Below are 19857 nucleotides of genomic sequence, written 5' to 3'. Positions count from 1 at the left end.
AGTGGATGACCAAGCCGTCCTCTTCCTCCTCATCCTCTCACCCATGCTCGGGGTACTTTGTCTGGCAAAGCAGCTGCCAACGCGGCCTCTTCCCTCAGCTCAATGGCATCAGTGACTCCTTCCCTAGCCCCACCATGGCCTCCTGAGGTGTCCCTCGAACTGTTTGACCACAGTGTTGGGTACATGCTCCAGGAGGATGCCCAGCGTTTAGAAGGCTCTGATATTGCGTTAGATAAAGGCAGTAACATGAGCACGGACAGAGGGGGCGCCCAAGAAGGACAGCAATCTGGCAGTCATGCTCCCCCTGCTGCAGCATACTGCCAGGTTTTGCTCCAGTGATGAGGAGGGAGGGTATGATGAGGTCACTGACTCAACGTGGGTGCCTGATAGGAGAGAGGAGGAGGGACATCACCAACTTGGCAGGATGCCCTCCAGGGGCCAGCCTAAGGGCAGCACACTGACTGCATCACACCGCAAAGCTCCGCATGTGCAGGGCGCTGCTGTCTCTGCGCGTTTATTCTAAAAGTTCTTTGGTGTGGGCCTTTTTTGAGACTAGTGCATCAGATCGCACCGCTGCTATTTGCAACATATGTCTCAAGCGTATCTCGCGTGGCCAAAACCTCTCCCGCTTGGGCACCACATGTTTGACCAGACATATGTTGACCTGCCATGCAGTTTGTTGGCAAGCGTATCTAAAAGACCCACACCAAAGAACAAAGAGGACCTCTCCTTGTTCCTCATCAGCTGAGATCTCCAACCCCACTATACCTTCAGTCCTCTGAGACCTGAACTGAGCGGAATGAAGGTGTAGAATTAGGTGTGTCACAGCCAAGTACTTGTGGGCAATCTGCTTTCGGTACACCAACGTCAGATTGTACCAGGCAAATTTCCCTGCCCCAGCTGCTGCACCGCCGAAAGAAGTTCGCTCCCAGCGGTTGAATGCTAGCTTGGCAAAATTGCTAGCACTTCAACTGCTGCCTTTTCAGTTGGTAGACTCTGCCCCCTTCTGTGAGTTAGTGTGGAATGTCAGTGGCAGGTACCCAAACGCCACTTTTTCTCATGGAAGGCGATTCTGGCTCTCTACCGGCATGTGAAAGGCAATGTCTTGGCCTCGCTGGACAGGGCGGTCAGCGGTAAGGTGCATATTACCGCTGAGTCATGGTCCAGCAGGCATGGACAGGGACATTACCTACGTTTCACAGCGCATTGGGTCACTCTGCTGGCAGCTGGGAAGGATGCAGGACAAGGTGCAGTAGTGTTGGAGGTGGTTCCGCCACCACGCCTCAAATGCCACTACTGATTGTGACACACCTCTCTCCTCCATCCCCCTCCTCTTCTTCTTCTTCCTCCATGGCCTCTTCCTTTGCTTTGTCCTCGGAACCAGCGGTGCTTCGTAGGTGTTCAAGGGGCTACGCAAGTACGCAGGCCAAAAGATGCCATGCGGTGCTTGAGCTGGTGTGCTTGGGACAGGAGCCACACTGGGGCAGAGGTTGTCAGCTCTACAGGGGCAGATTTAGAGGTGGTTGACACCACGCCAACTTAAGGCGGGAATGGTGGTTTGCGACAATGGCACTAACCTCCTCTCCTCCTCCGACAGGGACAACTGACCCATGTGCCCTGTTTGGCTCACGTCCTTAACTTGGTGGTGCAGCGGTTCTTGGGCAGGTACCCGGGCTTACAGGATGTCCTGAGGCAGGCCAGGAAAGTCTGTGTGCATTTCCGCCGGTCATATAATGCCAGTGCTCGGCTGGCAGACCTCCAAAAGGAGTTTAACCTGCCCATGAACTGCCAAATCTGTGACGTCACCAGGTGGAACTCAACATTGGCCATGCTGCAGCGGCTGCACACGCAGCAGAGGGCCATCAATGAGTACCTGTGTGACTATGGCACCAGGACAGGGTCAGGGGGAGCTTGCTTTTTTCCCACGCCAGTGCGCTATGATCAGGGATGCATGCACTGTCCTGTCACCATTTGAGGAGGCTACGAGGACACTGTCCCCCTTGTCCACCTGTTAGAGCATACGCTGCGTGGAATAATGGACAGGGCACTTGAGGCAGGAAGAAGAGGACTTCCTTAGTTCTCAAGGCCCCCTTTATCCAGACAGTGTTCCTGCGTGCCTGCCGATCACACAGGAGGAGGAGGATTGTGTCAGTATGGAGGTGGAGCCTAGCACTCAGCATCAGTAGCAGTCTTTAAGGTATCAGTCCCAAGAAACACATGGACTTGTACGTGGCTGGGAGGAGGTAGCTGCGGACCATGTCGTCCCTTAGTGACATTTTTGGTTCTGGGCGCCGCAACCAGTGCCTAAGGCCCAATGTTTAAGCCCCTATTTAACAGGGGCATGTAATTACAATTTTTGATGCAATTCTTTGCAGCAGGGCTCGTTCCTGCGTTCCAACTAGAGTATCTGTGAGTGGTTGCAGTGTTGTGGCACCAGTGCCTAAGGGCCCAATTTTTCAGCCCCTGTTCAACAGGGGCATGTAATTACAATTCTTGATCTAATATTTCACAGCAGGGCCCTTTGAGGGCTTACAGTGTTGAGGCCACAACAACACTTAAGGCCCCCAATTTCTGCTGAGTATATAGGGCAGGCCCCTACTTTCAAACATCCAACTTACAAACGACTCCTACTTGCAAACGGAAGGAGACAACAGGAAGCGAGATGAAATCTACCCCTAGGAAGGGAAATTCTCTCCTGTAAGAGTTACTATGGGAAAAACTTTTCTCCTTTCCACTGATGCTTTATCACCAATCCTTGTTTCACTAAAAACCCAAATTTTCAAAAAACATTTGTCATTGGGACAAAAAGTGAGGTTAAATCTTCTGAAGAGGAGCACAGACAGCAAAACAAATGTCACAGGGGTGATAACTCTTCCCTATGTTTTCCAAAAAGCTTAAAATAGATTTTTTGGCTGGAGCTACACTTTAAAAATGTACCAGTTCAAAATTACAAACAGATTCTACTTAACAACAATCCTACAGTCCCTGTCTTATTTGCACCGCCTGTATACTGCTGTTCAGAGTATATAGGGCCTGGGGGCACCACGCCTTTCCTTTTTTTTAATTTGGGTGCGGGGTTCTCCTTAATATCCATACAAGACCCAAAGGGCCTGGTAATGGACTGGGGGGTACCCATGCTGTTTGTCTCACTGATTTTCATCCATATTGCCAGGACCCGACATTACATTAAAGCCGCAAGCAGTTTTAGATGACTTTTTTTTTCCTTTTAAAAATGTCATTTTGTGCAGGGACTGTTCTAAGCACGGGAAACACGCGCCACTTTACAGGCATACTATACACGCCCCAGGTACGATATTTAAAGGAATATATTACTTTAATTTTTTTTTTTTTTTGCATTGATGCATGTCCCCTGGGGCAGGACCCGGGTCCCCAAACCCTTTTTAGGACAATACTATGCAAATTAGCCTTTAAAATGAGCACTTTTGATTTCGAACGTTTGAGTCTCATAGACGTCAATGGGGTTCTAACGTTCGTGCAAATTTTTGGTCCGTTCGCAGGTTCTGGTGCGAACCGAACCGGGGGGTGTTCGGCTCATCCCTACTAGTGAGGGACTGAGAAGTTGAGTAGACAGGTTGACATTGGGTTCCAGTGTCACACCACTGATGTCTTCTTCAGTAAGAAGCTTCTCAGGATGATAAATTAGGATCTCCATATCACTATTGATTCAGCTTTTCATAACCAGAACAGACACCATGGACACCATGGGTGATCTGACACATTTTTCATAAATAACGCATGTGAAATATTCTGTGTATTTGATTCTTGCTGACACTCCAACCACTCAGTGCAGTCTATATGCTCACCTTGATAAGTGGACCTTTTAACATTCACTAAATGGCCAAAAAGTATTGGGACGCCTGCCATTACACGCACATAAACTTTAATGGCATCCCAGTCTTAGTCTGTAGTGTCCTATATCAGTGGCGGCCCACCCATTACGGGCACACAGGCACTGCGCCCCCCCCCCCATCTATTCATGTATCCGGCCCCAAATCTAAATGCAGGGCACTGGACGCATGGATTCCAATCAGGGGTGGTGTTTTAATTTAAATTTTTTTTAGAAGCACGTGATTAGAGCCAGAGACTCTAATAGGCTTCAAAAAAGGGGTGGGCTCGGGTCATATATCACTGCACCCGAAACCCACCCAGTTGTGTGACAATAGCGAATGAATATTCGCTATTGTAACACTGATTCTCCTCCCAGCCAATCAGGAAGCGGGTCATGAGACTCGTCACCCGATTGGAGATCCAATCAGATTGACCGCCAGGAGGAGACAACAGCCGCCCGCGAAATGGGGTAAGTGCAGGGCCCCGACTGACTAGTAGACCGGGGGTCTGGCACCCTCCCCCGGAATAGCATGGAGGAAGGATTTAACTCTGGTATTGGAGATGATTACAAGTCCTGGGGCTCTGGCCGGGTGGATTGTTCGCCACCCCCTCTCCAAAAAAAAAAAAAAACCACCGCCACTGTTCAATATTGAGTTGGCCCACCCTTTGCAGCTATAACAGCTTCAACTCTTCTGGGAAGGCTGTCCACAAGGTTTAGGAGTGTGTCTATGGGAATGTTTGACCATTCTTCCAGAAGCACATTTGTGATGTCAGGCACTGATGTCGGACGAGAAGGCCTCGCTTTAATTCATCCCAAAAGGTGTTCTATCAGGTTGAGGTCAGGACTCTGTGCAGGCCAGTCAAGTTCCTCCACCCCAAACCTGCTCCCCCTTGTCTTTATGGATCTTGCTTTGTGCACTGGTCCCAATCATTTGATGGAGGGGGGATTATGGTGTTGGGCTTGTTTTTCAGGGGTCGGGTTTGGCCTCTTAGTTCCAGTAAAGGGAACGCTTAAAGCGTCAGCATACCAAGACATTTTGGACAATTTCATGCTCCCAACTTTTGTGGGAAGTTTGGGGATGGCCCCTTCCTGTTCAAACATGACTGCGCACCAGTGCACAAAGCAATGGTGCCTGTTAGTATATGATAACTAATTGTATGGTGTGGGGAGAAGCACTATGGATGTCAGCAGCAAATGTATAGTTTAATTTGTACTAGCCCCTCTGATCCATACCAAGCACCTTGTACCCATGTTAGTGAGGACACAGGCCTCTTCCCAACAACTATGACTCAGTGTATGTGGGGTGTGAGTTATTGTAATCTGGTAGCCCCTTTCAACACGTATAACCCCCCCCCCACCCCCCCACGAGAATGATCATGCAATACATTGTACCCCTACTCATTCACAAAAAAAGAGCATTGTTAATGAATATAGGAGACATTTTTTGACAAGTTCTTTATTTAAAAGAAATAATTTAAAAAGTCATCCGGTGAAGCTCCATCATCAATCACGATGAACGCCGGTCCACTGAACCGTATTAAAAAACACCCAATGCTGGCTCTATTGTCTACAATCTGCTGTCAGTGGGGAACCCTGCTGACAGCAGATGAGTCATGATTGTTAAGGACATTGTCGGCCGCCTATTCCTTAGCAACCATGGTATGTACTGGTTGTTAAGGATGCGGCGGTTGCCCTCTCCTTAACAACCATGTATACTGGTTAAGGATGCTGGCTGCTGCCAGCTTCTTCAAATAGTGCTAGCTTTCACTACTAAAATACTGCATCACTTCATAAAATAGCTCATGCTGTATTTTAGCAGCATTTTCTTAAGTGAATTGCAAACATATTTGTGAAAACCGCTAAGAGGTATTTTCTGCAGTTCTTCTCCAAGCGGTAGATACCACTTAATGAACTGAGCTCCATACCTATAATCTTCCCTAGAAGCTCCTGCAAGTGGACCTTGCTTTAACTATTGTCAGGTGATGTCTTTGTTAAATAACTGTATATATGCACAACTCCTCCCCAGGGTTTCTTTTGGGTTTATTTGCTGATGTATGTTTGTATAGGGGATGACTTGCTATTAATAATTTATCATATGAAGTTTGTACTAATTCCATACTGGTGTGTTCCTATATACCTATTGGTTATATGCTGGTTGAAGTAGTTCCTTGGCTCTCAAATTACTTTGAGAAGAAAAAACCGGCTGCACACCAAAGGAACGCTCCAACGTATTTATTCCAAAATGGCAAATGACAGCCACCAAGACAGAGGGCCCGAACCCAGGAGGTGACGTGTTCAACACTGAACCCTGTGCTTCTTCAAACCTCGTTTGAAGAAGCAGAGTTCAGTGTGTAATGTGTCACCTCCTGGATTTGGGCCCTCTGTCTTGGTTGGCATTTGCTGTTTTTTTGGGTTTTTTTTTTTTTCTTCTCATTGATCATCAGTGGCGAGCCGTGGCTTGCACCCAGTGCATCTGGACTGTAATGATTGCTCGCCTGGAGCAGCATTTTTCTTCCTTGAACTTTCTCAAATTATTTAGATTACTGGTTAAGTTCCTAGAAAGGGAACCCCCTCTGCTGAGAGGCCCTACCAACTTTATTATCAAACTCACTCTTCCACTTGGTGAAGGTTCTGGACCTTCTAGTTACCTACAGGTTTGGCACCACAGCCTGTTTTGGAGAGGGCCATTTTCATAACCCCCCACTTTGTGAAGGCTCTGGTCCTTCTAAATACCTACAGGTTTCGCATCACAGCCTTTTTGGGCAGGACCATTTCCCATGACCCCCAAAAGAGGGCTACACAAGCTAAGTACCGTATTTATCGGCATATAACCCGCACTTTTTTTCCCCTTTAAAATCAGGGGAAAATCATGGGTTTATGTTATACGCCGATCCCGCTGACTGTGAGGGGGAGAGGAGCAAGCGCCGCCGAAATACACATAGCCGAGTGTTCTGTGTGCTCCGCTCGCAGTCATGCCCAGTCCCGCCATTGGACCCGTTATGTCCATCATAGGAGCTGGGCCAAGGGGCGGGACTGAGCGGGAATGCGAGAAGAGCCTAGTACACAGGACATCCGGCTCTTTGTATCTCGGCGGCGCTAATTTTAAACAAGCAAGGCTACAATGAGACTGGGCAAGGCTGCATATTAGGGATGAGCCGAACACCCCCTGGTTGGGTTTGCATCCAGAACATTCAACAACCGCTAAAGTCTATGGGACTCGAACGTGAGAAATCAAAAGTGCTCATTTTAAAGGCTAATATGCAAGTTATCGTCCTAAAAAGGCCCCTGGATGACATGACTCTATCACGAAACACTGCGTAGGGCAGAGCGGCGTGTGTTCGTCACCTCCTATTGCTGCTGTTGTTTCCAGTAGGACGGGCTGTCTGGGAGCTCTCGGCCGGAGCTCTAGACCATACAAAACACCTCCTATTGTCTACCAATATGTGATTTTTACTCTTATTTCTTTTATTAAAATTAACGATTTTACACTATATGGAGTATTCTTTTCTTTCATGCTATATCCGCTACGCTATGAGCTGTTGTCTGAGCACCTATCAGTGAGAACATCCTTAGTAGGACATCAAGGTTCCTGATCCTCCATCTCGGTGTATTTTTTCTGGTCCATTGGTCGTGGCTCGGTTCATTATTGACAAACAGCTTTCTCTGATCCTCTGTAACAGGGGATCATGAGTTTCTGGTAAGCGGCCAGTCCTTTTTCACGGTGGTGGAACAAGCACTGTTTTTCTCTTCACAGCAAGAATCTGTTTTTTGGAACTTTTTGAGTCTTACACATATTTATATCATTGGGGTGATTCACAAATTTAACACATGGACTTTTTCATAATTATTTTTGGTTTCATTGTTTTTGAGTGACTACTAATATGTTTTGAATTTTCATGTTATTACACTGATGGGAATCCTTTCACTCATTTATTTGGTTTGGCGATGATGTATATTATCGCCAATCTTGTCTAGCGCGGTTCAGCCCCCTCCTTTTGTCCTAAAAAGTGTTTGGGGACCCGGGTCATGCCCCAGGGGACATGTATCAATGCAAAAAAAGGTTTTAAAAACGGTTGTTTTTTCGGGAGCAGTGATTTTAATGATGCTTAAAGTGAAAAAATAAAAGTGTAATATTTCTTTAAATATCGTACCTGGGGGGTGTCTATAGTATGCCTGTAAAGTGGCGCATGTTTCCCGTGTTTAGAACAGTCCCTGCACCAAATGTCATTTTTAAAGGAAAAAAAGTCGTCATTTAAAACTGCTTGCGGCTTTAATGTAATGTCGGGTCCTGGCAATATGGATGAAAATCAGTGAGACAAATGGCATGGGTACCCCCCAGTCCATTACCAGGCCCTTTGGGTCTTGTATGGATATTAAGGGGAACCCCGCACCCGAATTAAAAAAAGGAAAAGGCATGGGGCCCCCAGGCCCTATATACACTGAATAGCAGTATACAGGCGGTCCAAACAAGACAGGGACTGTAGGTTTGTTCTTAAGTTGAATCTGTTTGTAATTTGGAACATTTACATTTTGTAAGTGTAGCTCCAGCCAAAAAAAATATCTTTTAAGCTTTTTGGAAAACATAGGGAAGGGTTATCACGCCTGTAACATTTGTTTTGCTGTCTGTGCTCCTCTTCAGAAGATTTCACCTCACTTTCTGTCCCAATGACAATTGGATTTAGAAAATGTATGGATCTATCTATCTCCAGCAACACACTACACAGGGCCGACGTGCATGCGGCCTTATATAGTGTGGGGCGTGGACTTAACCCCCTGAGCCATAATTGGCCAAAGGCACCCTGCCTTTGGCTAATTATGGCTCTTTGCTGACGGCGCTATGCTTGGCCAATCCTCAGCCAGCAATGCACTGCAATGACGCAGTGCATTATGGGGCATGACGAGCCGCTCGAATTTGGCATGAACGCCCCATAATGTTCAACCTTCATCGATCAGCCGATGTTCGAGTCGAACTCCTGTTCGACTCTAACAGAAAGCTCATCCCCACTGCAGATGGACACTGATAAGGCTGCATTGATGGGCATTTAAATGTAAGTGTTTGTTTTGTTTTTTTTTTTTTTTCTCAAAATTCCTTCCTAAACTTGGGGTGCATGTTGTTCGCCGATAAATGCGATAATTGTCTTTTAATATACTTTGCGTGAGTTAAATTAGCGCACTGCATACAAGTATCTGAAAAGTTAAAGCAGAGTAACCTGTCATCAAAAAATAATTAATAGAGATGAACCCAATATTACAATGTGATACTGGGGAGGGAGGTTAAACTGTTGATTTCACCCGGAATGGCCAAAGGACAGGTTCCCCTAAACTGACCAGACAGCTGCTTAGTAGAGTGATGAGTCAGTAAAACATGGAGGACAAAAAGTGTGAGCAACAGACCTTACTATAGAAAAATGTCATGTTATTTGTCCTGTAAGAACAACCAACCATGAGTTAATCTTTTTTTCCCTGATCGTCTTTCAGGACAGCACATGAGAGAGTGGCTCCACCCACTAGGAAACAGGAAACAAACTCCACCCCGTTTTAAAAGGAGGCTTCTCCCCACAGCTCATCAGTTTTTGTGTTACCTCCGGCAAGGGAACACCTAGTAGGCGCCAGGGTCTCTTATGGTGCTGCCTACCCCACCATACCTTATTTCCTCCAGAGTCTGTTCCTTCCACACCGCACCAGAGGGTAGCTGGTAAGTGGGCTCCTTTTTTGTTTTTCCTTTCCTGCTCAGAAGCGAGCAGGACTGTTCCTAGAGCCGCTCCTTAGATGGTGGCTGCCGTTCACTGGGTTTTTTTTTTTTTTTTTAACCGCATGACGGCGTTACTAGCAGCCGTCATCTTGGTAGAGGCAGAGTAGAGACTCGGACAGCCAGAAGTGATTTAACCGGCAAGGGGGCGGCCCTAGGAACAGGCACATCGTAATTTCTGGCGGAAATGGTGCAGGGGAAGAAGGGAGGAGCGGTCCTGGTGCCTATATTCCGGTCTGGCGCAGCCAGGTCTTTGGACTCTGGAACCGGCGTTTGGAAGCCACCGAAAGTAAAGCGGCACCACTATGGTTTCTGTGGCAGCCGCGAGTGGGACAGGCACCAGCAAGGCCCAAATAACAGGGGATGGGGAGTCTACCCTATGCACTATGGTGCCTCTCTCACACTGTTTTTCCCCCCTTGGTGGCTGGGGCCTGTCTGGGCACAGGGAGTTAGCTGGTGTTCTACCTGTGCACCTGTGGTGAGCCCGTTAGGAGGAAGCTTTGACTCACTGGGATGCTGGTGTTCTCTTTTTTGTCCTTTTTTTTTTTTTTTTATTTTTTTTTTTCTGGCAGACTAAGAGCTCTGAACCAGCTATCAAACAGAGATGCCCTTCATGTAAGATGAAATTGCTAGAGGGCTGGAAGAAGACTTTATGCCAAGTTTGCATTGACTCCTTAGTCAAGGAAGAGGCTTCTTCTGCATGGAGCGACATAATCGCATCAGTTAAGGAGCTAGATGCTACCATACAAGCTTTTCGCTCTTCTCTTGTAACACCAGCACCGAGTCAGACAACTACCTCAGACCCCTCTAAGGACTCAGTTAATCCCAACGGTAGAGGCCGAGGCTGGCTTCCTACCCAAAGGGAATGTTCCCCCTCACACTCCAGGGAAGAGGAGGAGGAGGAGGAAGAGGAAGAAGCAGAGGATGCACCTTCAAGATACAAACTGTCCTTAGAGCAAGTAGACAGTCTGTTGAAAGCAATATATGCCACGTTGGGATTAGAGGAAGAAAAAAGAGAATTCGCTGCATTATCGAATGTATACAGGGCTTAGTGAAGCAAGAAGTGGCACTTTCCCTTTACATTCGGTAATCTTGGAGACCATTAAGAAGGAATGGGCTGATCCAGAGAAAAAACCCTTTTTCCCAAGAGCGCCTTAAGAGGCGTTTTCCATTTATTATAGACCCAGAGTCACTTTGGATCAAAGTTCCGAAGTTGGATGCAGCTTTTTCCCAAGTGTCCAGATCAACGGATTTGGCATTTGAGGACATGGGTATTCTGAAGGATCCTATGGACAAGAGGATGGATCAGCAACTTAAAAAAGCCTGGCAATCCATTATGGGGAATCTTAAACCAGCTATGGCTACCACCTGTGTCTCTAGAAATATGGAGTTCTGGCTGAATCAGCTAAAGGCACACATAGCTGATTCACCCAAGCAGGAGATTCTCGATTCCTTTCCAACTCTAACAGCAGCTGTAGCTTATTTCTGATGCCTCTGCAGAATCAATAGGGATGTCAGCCAGATCAGGGGCCTTGACTAACTCAGCTAGGAGAGCTCTATGGCTGAAAACATGGTCTGGAGATGCAGCTTCCAAAAATAAATTGTGTGGTGTTCCTTTTTTGGGAGATCTTATTCGGTCCTGATTTGGAGTCTGTTTTCGATAGAACAGCTGATAGAAATCCTTTCCTATAAAAAAGAAAAAACAGCCGGTTAAGCGATTTTTTTTTTTTTTTTTTTTTTTTTTTTTTTTTTTTTTTTTTTTTTTGACCTCAAAAAAATCAGGAGCAGGGTAACGGGCCCCAAGAAAAAAAGAAGGAATTGGTCGGCGCAAAGGCAGAGGGAATGTCCTTTTCAATCCTCCTACGCCAGCTAATAAAACACAATGACTTGGTTTTGCCTGTGGGAGGAAGGCTTCAAAAATTCCTTCCTCTTTGGGCAAACGTGACAAAAAACCCTTTTATTTTGGACTTGCTGGCCCAGGGATACAAAATAGAGCTGTTACACAGTATCTCTCTGGAGGAACGTCTAACAGACCTGCCAAAGGACACAACAAAATCCCTAGCCATGAAGAACCTGTTGGGGGATCTGATAAAACAGGATGTTGTGATTGAGGTGTCTCCAGAGGAACGTTACCACGATTTCTATTCCCATATTTTCCTGGTAAGGAAACCGTCAGGAAGCTTTTGTCTCATCCTCAATTTAAAACCGTTAAACAGATCAGTCCAATACAGGCGATTCCACATGGACTCCATCTTTTCGGTAAGGTAAATCTTAGTCAAGGGATGCTTCATGGCAGCGATCGACTTATGAGATGCGTACCTACATGTACCTATAGCTGCTCAGTGTCAGAAATACCTCAGGCTGGCAGTAAATATGGGGAGGGAGGTGCTGCATCTTCAATTCAGGGCCCTCCCGTTTGGTCTTTTTTTTCCGCCCCCCCGTATATTTACCAAAATTATGGCGGAAGCCCTAGCTCCTCTCCGGCTACAGGGAATTGCGGTCGTCCCTTATCTGGACGATCTTCTATTCTTTGCCCCTTCTAGAGAGAAGTTACAAGTGGACTTAATTATGTAAAAAATACCACGCTGTAGATGAAATATTCTTAAAACTTGAAGTGAGAAAAATAATGAAATGCAAAATTTTACATATAATGTATAATAAGAAAAACTAAAAAATCAGCTGCTAAAAGTGAGATGCACACAAACGTAAATAGGATAATGAGTAGCAGCGTTAAGCCTATTATTGAATAGAAAATACCAACCGTGTTTTACAATGTGCAATATCAAAACATAGATGTGAAAAACTATATAAAATAAGTCTATATCACCATAGCATAATACTGATAATCAATATTTATTGAGTAAAAAGAATGTCACTTACAATAATTCGGAATTATAAAAGCAAACAGCCGGCCGGCTAATGCGGACACCCGTCCCACGAACGGCACACGCGAGACGTCAGCTCCTCCCGATGCATGTTTCGTCATACGATTACCTCGCCATCGTATGACAATGCGCGTCAGGAGGAGCTGATGACCTCGTCATCGTATGATGAAACGCACGTCGAGAGGAGCTGACGTCTCGCGTGTGCCGTTCGTGGGATGGGTGTCCGCATTAGCCGGCCAGCTGTTTGCTTTTATAATTCCGAATTATTGTAATTGACATTCTTTTTACTCAATAAATATCTATCAGTATTATGCTATGGTGATCCTTTCTCGTTCTGGGAAACATCTGAATGGTACCACAATCGGCCCACATATTTGATCCGTGACTGGCGAGTTTGGCGGGTTCTGCTCTGAATGCTGACCACCCTGTGGGGTTTGCCTGGATATTGCCCTCTTGGTCCTCTTTTGGATAAAGGCCCTGGCCGGGTATGGGTCGCAGGCTTATAGAGCTTGCTGTCTGGTAAGCAAGCATTTTGTGTGGTGTATCACTGGGGTTGCAGTTGAGGATGTATCCAACTAATTGAACTACACTCACTTTCCGGATAATTTGAACACTGCCTATCCCATATAGATGGACTTTTATTTTATATAGTTTTTCACATCTATGTTTTGATATTGCACATTGTAAAACACTGTTGGTATTTTCTATTCAATAATAGGCTTAGCGCTGCTACTCATTATCCTACAAGTGGACTTGGTCAAGGCTTGCAGTCATCTGGAGGCCTTGGGCTGGATTGTAAACATTCAAAAATCTAATTTCAATCCAGCACAAAGAGTTCAGTTTCCAGTTTATCTGATAGACTCTGTAGAGCAAAGGATATTTCTTCCAGAAGAGAAGAAAGGAAAAAGTATTAGGTGTAGTATCCAGCCTTCAGACAAACCAAGGGGTATCAATCGGAAGGATTATGTCAGTTCTGGGGACCTTGACCTCAACTAAGATGGCCATTCAATGGGCAAGACTCCATTTCAGGCCCCTTCTCTTAAGAGTTTGGAATCGCAGTCCAGAAACCTTAGACTCAAGAGTAAAGCTTCACACCAGAGTAAAGAGGACACGGTGGTGGAAAAATCAAGCAGTTCTGTCAAAGGGCTTACTCTGGTCCTTCCCAACAGAGAAGGGTCATGACAGATGCCAGCAGTTGGGGATGGGGAGCCCACTGGGGTCAAAACATAGCACGGGGAGTTTGGTCCCAAGCAGAAGCAGGAAGGTCATCAAACTGGAGGGAGTTAAAAGCTGTCACTCTAGCCTTAGCTGCATTCTCTCCAGACCTTCAAGGGTCCCATGTGCAGATTCTGTCAGACAATGCCACCACGGTGGCATACCTGAACAAACGGGGGGGCACAAGGAGCGGGACTCTTCTATTTCTATCAGAAATCCTAGAATGGGCAGAGAGGCATCTACTCTCCCTATCAGCAATACATCTCAAGGGCACACTAAACGGAGTAGCAGACTTCTTAAGCAGACAAGATTCAGAAAGCAGAGTGGAGCCTGAATCCGGAAATATTCACTTTAATCACCCGGATGTGGAGGTGCCTGCAAGTGGATTTGTTTGCATCAAAAGAAAATGCTCAGCTCCCTCAGTTTTTTTTTTTTTTTTTTTTTTTTTTTTTTTCTCTCTGCTCCGAGACAGCGGATCGATAGGGATAGATGCCCTTGCACATCCCTGGAACTTTCACCTGGGCTATGCTCCCCCCCCCCCCCCTTTCAGCTAATTCCTCTGGTATTGAGGAAAATGCAAAAGTGTGTCAGTAATCTTGGTCACTCCGTTCTGGCCAAAACGGGGCCGGTTTTCCTCCATCCTACAAATATCGATCAAACCATTCTGACAGCTTCCCTACAGACAGGACTTACTACTTCAAGGCCCAGTATATCATCCGGATGTAGCCAGAATAATGCTGGCCATACACTATAGGAAAAATCGGCCGAAAAATCGTTCGTATAGACACTTCGTTCGTTTTTCGGCAAGTTAATGGGCACAAATCGATAATCGTTTGTGACGTTTTTGTGGGAAAAAAACGAACGGGAAGTTTGGAAAATTTCTGCCGAACGTACGATAAATTGAAAGGTTAATGTGTTTCCCGTCCGAACTGTCTGCACTAGGTATATGTAAAAAAAACGAACAAAAAATTATTTATTCATGTCCACTGAACAATTTATCGGTCATTACATGATGGTACGATCGTTTGCGGTCACGGTCGAACGTTCGTTTTTCGAAAATGGGTTCGGCCGATTTTTCTGTATAGTGTATGGCCAGCATAAGTCTCACTGCTTGGTATCTGAGGAGCAGCTGTTAAAAAAACAAAGGTTTGTCAGAGCCTCTAGTGTCCACTCTACTCGCCAGTAGAATGAAAGTAACTAGAGATATCTACGCTAAAGTTTGTAGAATTTACAACTTTTGGTGTCCGGCAAACCGAACCTTGGAGGACATTGTGTCGATTCTGGAATTTCTGCAAAATTGGGAGGACAAAGGTCTTGCAATTAGCACTCTTAAAGTGCAAGTGGCTGCCCTGGGAGTATACCTGGAACAACCTATTTCCTCAGTTCCCTTGGTTAGATTTTTTTTTTTTTTTTTTTTTTTTTAGGTCCAGACCAGTTCCTACTAAACCTTTTCCAAAATGGGACCTGTCAGTAGTTTTGCAAGCACTCACAAAAGATCCTTTTGAATCGTTATACAATCTCATTAAGGTGCTTGACTCTTAAGACTTGAATTGGTGAACTACATGCTCTTTGTTAAAGAGCCCTAAGAGGCATATGTTTTACCCAGACAGGATTGTACTTAAAACAGAGTCGGGGTTTTTACCAAAGGTGGCGACAGTTCATAACAGATCGCAGGAAATCATCCTGCCAACTTTTTGTTCAAATCCTTCAGGATGTAAAGAAGAATTATTCCATAATTTAGATGTAAGAATATTTTTATTACATTACATGGAAATAACAAAAGACTTTAGGTCTTCAGACTCTATTTGTCCTTTTTCCTGGCACCAGAAGGGGGCGCCAAGCATCAAAGGGATCAATTGCCAGATGGCTAAGAGTGACTATTTCAGAAGCTTATTTCCAGATGGGTTTGTCTCCTCCGGGAATTCGACCACACTCTCTAGTAAGAGCTCTAGCCACTACATGGGCAGAAAAAGCTGGTGCCACCCCAGATCAAATTTGTAAGGCGGCTACGTCGTCAAGTTATCCAATGTTTGTTCGTCATTACAGACTGGATCTTCTGTCAGCTGGTGATCAGGCATTTGGCAGAAAGGTCCTGCGGGCTGTTGTCCCTCCCATGTGCTGTCCTGAAAGACGAGAAGGGAAAATTCAAGTTAGACTTACCGGTAACTTGTTTTCCAGGAGTCTTTCAGGACAGCAAACTACCTGCCCTTCGTGTGTGTATATACAGTATGTGTATATATGTATATATGTGTATGTATATAGATAGAGATATATCTATATATAATTATTGTAGATAGATAGCAATGCGCTGTGGTTAGCCATATTATGATTATGTGTTCCAGCTTGGGCCGGAGGTACTTTACTACAACTGAGAGGAGAAGCCTCCTTTTAAAATGTGGTGGCGTTTGTGTTTCCTAGTGGGTGGAGCCACTCTTTCATGTGCTGTCCTGAAAGACTCCTGGGAAAACAAGTTACCGGTAAGTCTAACTTGAATTTTTTTTTTTTTTTTTTTAATTTTATAGCTATCTTCAAAGGTCCGTGTAACAACCTAGAGAGAATCAAAGACTTTCATTTATATTCTGCTGTCAGCGATGGCGTCTGCTGATCTGAGAGCTGAGCTGAAATGTGGCATCTGTCTAAACATTTTTACCGATCCTATAATGTTGCCATGTGGACACAACTTCTGCCGGGTCTGTATTGATCGTGTGCTAAATGCACAGGAGGAGTCTAGATATTACGTCTGTCCTGTATGTAGAAAAGGGTTCAGGAGTCGTCCTGCACTGCAGAGGAACATAACCCTTCGTAACATAGCGGTGCACTTCCTGTCTGCTCAGCCAAATCAGGAGGAGTTCAGAGTCTTCTGTAATTACTGTGTGAACTCTCCTGTACCTGCTGTTAGATCCTGTCTGCTCTGTTTCGTTTCTCTGTGTGATAAACACCTGAGAGTCCACAACAAGTCCCCAGAACACATCTTATGTGACCCCACCTTGTTCATGGAGAGCAGGAAATGCCCCGTCCATAAGAAGATCCTGGAGTATTACTGCACTGATGATGAGACCTGTGTCTGTGAACACTGCTGTACTGGAAGACATAAAGGACATAATGTGGTGTCAGTGAATGAGGATTATGGAAAGAAGGACCTGCTGAGGAATGTTCTGAAGAAAGTTCTGACAAAGAAAAAGGAGATTAAAAAAAGAGTCCAGAGTCTGCAGGAACACAGGAGGAAAGTAGAAGAAACAGCAGCTGGTAACATCGAGAGAGTCATTGCCCTGTTTAGAGCTCTCAGGAGACGTCTGGGAGACCTGGAGAGGCACATCTTCCGGTGGGCAGAGTGGATCTCCATCTCCATCCAGGATATGGAAATAAAGAAGGAGGAGCTGTCCAGGAAGATGCGTCACATTGAGGAGCTGTGTAACATGACGGATCCACTGACTGTCTTACAAGAATCAGATACAGGTGACTTGTGTGATACTGAGGATGGAGATAATGAGGACAGAGAGAGATATGAGAAACTCCTCCATTGTAGAGGGGGTCTGGAATGTTCAGGAGTCTTTCACACGATTATAGCAGATATAGTAACAGAGGTAAATGTATGCTTCCCTATACAGGAGGCAGACATATTACTGGATGTAAACACAGCTTATAATTACCTACAGATATCAGATGACAGGAAAACTGTATCCATGTCAGTTAGATACCAAAATCGCCCAGAAAGACCGCAGAGATTTGAGCATAGTGCTCAGGTGATGAGCATCCAGAGTTTCTTCTCGGGGAGACATTACTGGGAAGTGGAAATTGGAGGATCAGAGAGTTGGGCAGTCGGGATATGTTACCCCAGTATAGGCAGGGGTAACAGATGTCACACACAGATTGGAGAGGATACCAGGTCCTGGGGTTTGTACAGGGAAGAGGATCGGTATTATGTGGTACATAACATTGATGAGATCCCTATACCTGCCTTCTCCAGTAACAGAGTCAGGGTAGAGCTGGATTATGAGGGCGGGCGGATCTCCTTTTATGATCTGTGTGACCCGATCCGACCCCTCCACACCTTCGCCATCTTCACTGAGCCCCTCCATGCTATATTAGGTGTGTGGGATGGCTATTTAAAGATATGTGGGGAGGAATTATGAGTTGTGATAACTCCACCCAGAGTCTGGTGACATCACAGGGACAGGCGGTGGGATTGGTTTATTGTTCAACCAATGCTTTTAGGAAGTGGTGGTTCCTGGGAAAAGTATAAGGGCTGTCCTTGCAGACTTTCTTACCTGACTGTGTCTAACGTAAAACCGGTAAAGTGGTGCTAAAAACAAAATGAAAAATTACAGAGATGACTTTCTTTTTGACTCTCCCTGTAACTTGGTAGTTGTCGTCGTGTGTGTTTTTGTGTGTGTTTTTTTTTTTTTTTTTTTTTCTCCGTCCGTCCCGTCCGTCCGTCCCTTCCTTCCGTCCCTTCCTTCCGTCCCTTCCTTCCGTCCCTTCCCTCCGTCCCTTCCCTCCGTCCCTTCCCTCCGTCCCTTCCCTCCGTCCCTTCCCTCCGTCCCTTCCCTCCGTCCCTTCCCTCCGTCCCTTCCCTCCGTCTCTTCCCTCCGTCTCTTCCCTCCGTCTCTTCCCTCCGTCTCTTCCCTCCGTCTCTTCCCTCCGTCTCTTCCTTCCGTCCCTTCCTTCCGTCCCTTCCTTCCGTCCCTTCCTTCCGTCTCTTCCTTCCGTCTCTTCCTTCCGTCTCTTCCTTCCGTCTCTTCCTTCCGTCTCTTCCTTCCGTCTCTTCCTTCCGTCTCTTCCTTCCGTCTCTTCCTTCCGTCTCTTCCTTCCGTCTCTTCCTTCCGTCTCTTCTCAACTCTTGTTGTCCCAAGGTTGGGACAAACCATTAGCCACTGACCAAGGTTTTTATTCATTTGTGTAAGTCCTTTATCACAAAAGGGAACAAAAATGCACCTATAAAGTGTTACCTCCCCCCCCTCTCCAGACAATGCTCTTGTCCAAGAGTGTCTCCACTGCTCCTCCATAGATGGGGAAGCCACCCCAAGACGGAAAGCGTATTACTGGCAGGATCGCCAGGTGGAAATAAAGGTAAAACAACCCCAGAAAACAAATGCAGCCAGCACATCTAAGGATTGGTAATCTCTAATAAAGATTTATATAATTTTTGTTTTGGAGTTTAATCGTGCTTTAAGTCTCCAACCAGAAACCAGCATGCTGTGAAGAAGAATCAGTAAAGTGTCAATTCTTTATCTCTATATGTGTTTTGAGTCAAAGACCGAGACCGTATAACTGGCAGGTGTGTGTGTGGATTCCACGGACAGTCCCAGGATTTAGAAATATTGCTAATTTAAGTCAGTTTGAATATATGTCTATTATTGTTATCTAAAACGGTGATTGGTTATGTTGTGTGGGGTTGTTTTTTTTTTTTTGTTTTTTTCATTTTCCTGTTTCAGTTCAGGTCGGCAGTTTGCAGTCCTGGAAATGTCTTCATGATATCAATCTTTGATATAAAAATTGGTAATAATTCATAAATATATCAGTGTCTTCTTCTTCTTTTTTTTTTCTTTTTTTTCTTTTTTTCTTTTTTTCTTTTTTCGCAGAAGAGCTGACAATCCACGTCAGATGTCCCCTATAATAACCCCAGAGACATCTATCATCTGTTAGTCATCCTGCTGTCCACCAGAGGACCTGATTTAGGAATGTTCATGTTTCTATTGGTCATTTTCTATCTCTATCACTGGAGTCATGTGATCAGTTCTGTCAAAAAAAATGTTCAGATCTTTTCTGTCCCAATCATGTCTAGTAATTAGAAGTGATTGTATGGAATTGTATTGGAAGTGATTTCTTTATAATGGAGATGAAGCATTTCCTCAGATTGGGTTGTGTTGTGGTCACTATGATATGAGAAAAAAAAAGATCTTTCTCAGGGGATAGGATCTTTTCAGGTGGCCTAAAGAGCAACATTAACCGCTTACCGTCCGCCCCACGTACATGTACTGCGGGGCGGCGGCTCTATTGCGTGAAATCGCATACATGTACGTCATTTTGTGCATTAGGTCTGGGGGTGCACATGGACATAGCGGGAGCCAATCAGCGGGTCAGGTGGACCTGATGTCCACTGGAAACCCGGCGAATGTTCCGAGTTTGAATTGTCTAGGAATTTGCAAAGTTTTATT

General features: G+C 45.4%; 1 protein-coding gene across 1 annotated transcript; it reads left to right on the top strand.

The window, feature by feature from the left end:
• Positions 1-16233: 16233 nt before the first annotated feature.
• LOC141134941 (E3 ubiquitin/ISG15 ligase TRIM25-like) lies at positions 16234-18107 on the top strand. Its single transcript, XM_073624375.1, has one exon. It carries the CDS (start codon positions 16291-16293, stop codon positions 17830-17832), a length of 1542 nt encoding a protein of 513 aa, XP_073480476.1. The 5' UTR covers positions 16234-16290; the 3' UTR covers positions 17833-18107.
• The last annotated feature ends 1750 nt before the right edge of the window (positions 18108-19857 follow it).

Source organism: Aquarana catesbeiana, linkage group LG03, assembly GCF_042186555.1.
Source record: "Aquarana catesbeiana isolate 2022-GZ linkage group LG03, ASM4218655v1, whole genome shotgun sequence".
Taxonomy (NCBI): domain Eukaryota; kingdom Metazoa; phylum Chordata; class Amphibia; order Anura; family Ranidae; genus Aquarana; species Aquarana catesbeiana.
This window is presented reverse-complemented; position numbering and strand designations above follow the sequence as displayed.